This window comes from Mobula birostris, chromosome 9 (genome assembly GCF_030028105.1).
Source record: "Mobula birostris isolate sMobBir1 chromosome 9, sMobBir1.hap1, whole genome shotgun sequence".
In the NCBI taxonomy this organism is placed as follows: domain Eukaryota; kingdom Metazoa; phylum Chordata; class Chondrichthyes; order Myliobatiformes; family Myliobatidae; genus Mobula; species Mobula birostris.
Window position 1 is genome coordinate 110,033,693 of NC_092378.1, and position 6,000 is coordinate 110,039,692.

Genomic DNA, 6,000 nt, shown 5'->3' on the forward strand with positions numbered 1-6,000 from the left:
CGACCAGATGGGCAGTCTGAATGGATAGTGGTTTATATTCTAGTAATTCACCAGGACTAAATATGATACATCATTTCACTATCTAAGAAACTTTACAACTAGGCGTTTGGCATAGCATTTGTACTGCAGTCAGGCCTGATCTTAGTGACAGTTTTGTAATGATTTATCCTCCTCTGATCAGTCCCAGATGCTGCCTTTTCTAACTAACGTGCTTAAATCATTCTTCTGACACCACTACCAATTTCCTTTATATCGTTAGGCATCTGGGGATACTTTGCAGAATATGCTAACATCATCTGGGATTGTACTACATGTTCTAAAGGGCATGACATTTCAGATGAAGAATGGAGAGAGTGATGCCAGAATTGCAGGCTTAGACAGCACCTATCTCTTTCGAGTCAGCAGTACTGGCTACAGTAAGAATCGATCCTTCAAAGCATTACACCATCACATCATGGTAAGTTTATATTATTTCAAATGGATAATCCGGTTTGTTGGAGAAATATTTAAAGAGCCCATTTTGCTGTATGGAAAAAACAGTTGTTTATTTGTCCATCTTGGGCACGAGCCTACAAAGTACCCAGGACATCTTCCAGGGAGCGGTGTCTCAGAAATGCAGCGTCCATTATTAAGGACCTCCAGTACCCAGGGCATGCACTTTTCTCACTGTTACCATCAGGTAAGGAGGTACAGAAGCCTGAAGGTACACACCCAGTGATTCAGGAACAGCTTCTTCCCCTCTGCCATCTGATTCCTAAATGGATATTGAACCCTTGGACACGACCTCACTTTTTTTAAATATACAGTATTTCTGTTTTTTACACGTTTTATGTGGATTCAATATACTGTACATATATTGTAATTTATTTATTTATTATTATTTTTATTTCATTTATTTTTTCTCTATATTATGTATTGCAGTGAACTGTTGCTGCAAGTTAACAAATTTCATGTCACATGTCAGTGATAATAAACCTGATTCTGATTCTGATTCTAAATGGTTGTTTTTATCCCCAGCTAATACCTAGCTGGAAACAGCTATTTCAAGCTAGCTGATAACTTGCCTGCTGATGCATCGTGTAGCCTCATCAGTGTGCAACGCTCAATATTAATTTGAGGGGTGATTGATAAGTTTGTGGCCTAAGGTAGACAGAGTCAATTTTAGAGAACCTAGCACATTTATTTTTCCTACATTTGCACACTTCGTCCAGCGGTCGTGGAGCATACGGATCCCTTCTTTGTAGAAGTCGGTGTCTTGGACCTCCAGAAGTGGTCCACAGCAGGGGTGATTGATAAGTTTGTGGCCTAGGGTAGAAGGAGATGAGTTATTAACTTCAAACTTTCTGCATTTTCACTCAGAGTTGAACTGCACGTGCATGTACCGAGAGCTGTATAACTCACGTCCTTCTACCTTAGGCCATGAACTTATCAATCACCCCTGCTGTGGACCACCTGGAGGTCTATGATGCTCTTGTTATATGCACGTGCAGTTTAACTCTTTGAGTGATAATGCAGAAAGTTTGAAGTTTAGAACTCATGTCCTTCTACCTTAGGCCACGAACTTATCAATCACTCCTGCTGTGGACCACTTCTACAAAGAAGAGGTCTGTACGCTCCATGACCGCTGGACTAAGTGTGTAAATGTTGGAGGGGACTATGTTGAAAAATAAATGTGTTAGGTTTTATAAAATTGACTCCTTCTACCTTAGGCCATGAACTTATCAATCACGCCTTGTAATTAGTTCCCTCAACGTGTAAGATATCTTCAGAAGTCTCAAATAATAAAATTCAGTTCTACAATCCATTATTAAATTTAACTACTTGCAAATTTGTTGATTTAGCTATTGATTATACTGTCTCAAATAAATCATACAGTATCAAAACAGTATCAGTAAATACAGACAAGTGGATTCATGGCACAGTTAGGTTGTTAAGAACAAAGGTTTTTTTAAAACAAAAATATTCAAAAGCCATAAAAGGAAATTTATGAAACTGCAAATTCATAAATTCTTCTGCCATCCAATTTCTGAATGGACATTGAACTCACGAACATTACCTCCACTACTTTTTACTACTATTTTTACTTTTTACACTTATCTAATTTAACTATTTGTATTTATTCATTCATTCATTAATGTAATCCACAATTTTTTCTCTATTACTGTGTACTGCATTGAACTCCCGCTGGAAAGTCAACAAATTTCAGAATGTATGCTGTTGATATTAAACCTGATCCTGATTCTGATTGGTATCAGTCACTGTGAACTATTAAAATAATGTTTGAAGACAGAATATAATATTAATGGTAAGACTCTTGGCAGTGTGGGGGATCTGAGAGATCCTGGGGTCCATGTCCAGAGGACACTCAAAGCTGCTGCGCAGGTTGACAGGGTTGTTAAGAAAGAATATGGTGTACTGGCCATCATCAACCATGGGATTGAGTTCAAGAACTGTGAGATAATGTTACAGCCTATATAAGACCTTGGTCAGACCCCACTTGGGGTACTGTGTTCAGTTCTGGTCACTCAGTACAGGAAGGATGTGGATACTATAGAGAGAGTGCAGAGGAGATTTTCAAGGACGTTGCCTGGATTGGAGGGCGTACCTTATGAGAATAGGTTAAGTGAACTTGGCCTTTTCTCTTTGGAGTGACGGAGGATGAGTAGTGACCTGATAGAGGTGTATAAGATGATGAGGGGCATTGATCATGTGGATAGTCAGAGGCTTTTTCCCAGCGCTGAAATGGCTAACATGAGGAGGCATTGTTTTAAGGTGCTTGGAAATAGGTACAGAGGGGATGTCAGGGGTAAGTTTTTCACACAGAGCATGGTGAGTGTGTGGAATGCACTGCCAACAGCGGTGGATGAAGTGGATACAATAGAGTCTTTTAAGAGACTCTTAGATAGGTACATGGAGCTTAGAAAGATAGAGGCCTATGCGCTAGGGAAATTCTAGGTAGTTTCTAGAGTAGGTTACATGGTCGGCACAACATTGTGGGCCAAAGGGCCTGTAATGTGCTGTAGATTTCTATGTTCTATGTTCTTGTTAGAACTACAACATTATCTCAAGTTTCATGACAGCATTTTATCATTTTCAGGACAGAAGTTCCACTTAGAAGTTTTATTTACTTCAAAGATTGTTGCAAATTCTTTAATTTCCCCTTCTTACAGAAGGTTTTCTTAATCCCAATTTAATACCTTCTTAAGAAACTCCCAACGGAACCTCGAGTCCCTAAATCCTGGCTGTTTATTACAAGCTTTTCAGTCTATATTAACTGAGCTAATGATCATAGCAGTATTTACATTCCAGAACAAAATGGTGGCAGAATGATCCCATTCAGAAATGTCTTCTATTTCTAATGCTTTTAATTTTGTCTTTCAGTTGCCTTCTGAGGACGTGTGCCTAGCTGCAGCAATCAAATCGGGAGGAGCAATATTTGACTCTACACATTTCCTCAGACAAAGCAAACGTTTTCTCCATTTGTTTAGCTGCCAAGTCACTAGGATGGATAAAACTGGCATATGTGAGAGCCACCAGTCCATTACAGATTGAGCTGGCTTCATTTGGTGCAGATGACCCCTGTGTTATAGATGTTCACCCCTACAGAATTTCTAAACTACTACCCAGAAAATTGAGATATGGAATAAAGTTTGTTCTCATGTAAATTATGTGGGGGTAATAAATAAGTAGACACTTCTTTGCATCACATTTCTTGATGCATGTACAGATGATGCAGCATCATATTACAGATGCAGACTGTTTTCTAAAAACACACCCTCTCTGTAATTTGAGGGAGTAGTCTGAATTTGAGTTGACTACTTCATAGTAAAAAGAATATCATATACTTATAGCAGTAGATTTACAATGTGGAGAAACAAACTGTGGAATTAGAAATCTTAGTTTCAGATTACAGATTATACAGTGATGTCATTGTATATGCTGCTCTGGATTACAAATTAATCTTTAAACATTAAATCAAACTCTTTATTTCTACCCCAAGACTTGCTTGTATAGTCTTGACAGAATAATTTTTAAACTCTCTAATCCTTGTTATTTTCTTCTCAAAGTTTTCTTGAATGTTTGCTGGGAAGAATTACTGCTGAAAATGAGAGGGGGCTAAATATAGCAGATGAAAAAAGCTGCAAAAGCCCAGGCATTAAAACTGCTGTGGCATTTCACTCTAATAAAACAGCAAGGTGACTCACGTCAGGAAGTACTTCATTCACAGCATTGCCTTGTGGGATTATAAAAGAACAGCCATCTATTCAATACACTTTAAACACTATCAGTGTTGTGTGAAAAACAGTCTGGATATTTGATGTCAGTGAGTTTAACATAGGTGAAAAGTAAATGTTTGATTTTGAGCATAAAGTAAGACTTATTTAATCCTTCTGCATGGTACTCTGAGAAACAGCAGAAAATATGAGAGGTCATTTTGCATTGTATTCAACTAAATAAAGCACAGAACAGAACTTGGTCTGTACAAAGTCTCAAGACACATTTGATGAGTTCAAACCATGTAATAAATGAGACTCAGCTGACTTGGCAACGTTGTACAAATTCTGAGATATTGCAGTCTGAGAACTTCCACAACACATCTGAAATGTTGTAGGAAGAAGATTTATTATTGTACTTTCTAGAGGTCATTTGGTGAGATAGTGTGTCAGTTTCTGTAGGGATTAATGATATCCCCAGTGCAAGTCAGTGTGTTGCTTGATAAGTTGAAGATGTTATATGGCAGTTATAGTCTGACAGATCTAGTGACTGCAGTAGTACCAGCATGGGGTAAATATGGGTGTTAAAGGTGCTGAGAATTGAAACCACTGGTTTCTTTATCAAAAGCAATAAGCTTTAGCATGACTTACTGGGGTCTTTATTACTGGCATGAGATTGAATGATGTACCAATTATGAAAATAATATGCAGGACATCAAGAAAGACAACTAGTTATTGAGTTGCAGCAATAATTTAGTGCAGAATTTGTAAATATCTTAATATTGGACATATTTGTGCTTTTTCATTTTGTCTGTCCCTTGGACCATTTTTGTTTTTGCTAATAAAGAAGTCTTTGATTTTGTTAACTTTAAGTACCAGTTAGAGTTTGCAGTCAGTCAGAGAATTATAAATGTTATCTCTTCTTGGACTTAATGTGAGCTGAAACATTTCTTTTAGCTACATGTTCAAAAGCTCAATCAATTAGCAAGAGTACCGTAAAAATAATATTACCTGCTGGTTTACTAAACCTGTTTTCAATTGAAATATGTGTTGTTGGAGTCAAGAGAAAACCATCTTTTGAATCATAGTTTCTTGGTGTTTCAATTTTGTTTTTTGCTATTAATATATATTTAAATAAAAACTTTTTGTTGGTTTCCTGTCATTCTAACTTGGTCATTTGAGGAAACTGAGTCATGTAAATATTTTCAGTGGCTCAGTTGCCCTTTACCTCAATAATGTAGTACACTTTTACATTTTGGTTGCGTTTATCATTTTTTTAGTTCCTGTGTGCATCTAGTCTTAATGTGATTTGTTGTTAAATCCTGAGTACTGAAATCATTCTACAATAGCAATTAAATGAATGTGATATGTAAATTTTCAGGCTTAAATGTGTTTGTGTAACCAATACCAGCAGTATTTTTGATGTTTAACTTGATGACAAATAAACAAAAATAAACTCAGAATTGTGTGATGAGTCCCTTAACTGGTAGCAGTTACTACTGCATAATAGAAAGTGATCTTTCTGCATCCTTTATCAACATTTTGTATCATTTTAACTTGTTGTATAACTGAGATTAATATATTTAAAAGAATCCAGAAAATGTGGAGAATAATAGGCAATGCTAGTAACTTGTATCTTTCATTTTATGAAATACAGTGTGGCTTAAGGATATTTGCCTTGTACTCAAGAAAAGACTGGAGAGAACAGTTTCTGGTACGATGTTCTATGCTGGAAAAAGTCCAACAGGTCGAGCAGCAGCTACAGAGGTGAAAGGTGTAAATTGAC

General features: G+C 36.9%; 1 protein-coding gene across 2 annotated transcripts in view; it reads left to right on the forward strand.

Moving 5' to 3' along the window:
- LOC140202958 (uncharacterized) overlaps positions 1-5,646 on the forward strand; it is a 228,661-nt gene extending 223,015 nt beyond the window's left edge. For both annotated transcript variants that reach the window (XM_072268599.1, XM_072268600.1), the window contains exons 66-67: positions 260-457; positions 3,382-5,646. In XM_072268599.1, the coding sequence (XP_072124700.1) occupies positions 260-457; positions 3,382-3,552 (369 nt within the window). In that variant the 3' untranslated portion in view covers positions 3,553-5,646. The remainder of the gene's footprint in view (positions 1-259; positions 458-3,381) is intronic.
- Positions 5,647-6,000: the final 354 nt, after the last annotated feature.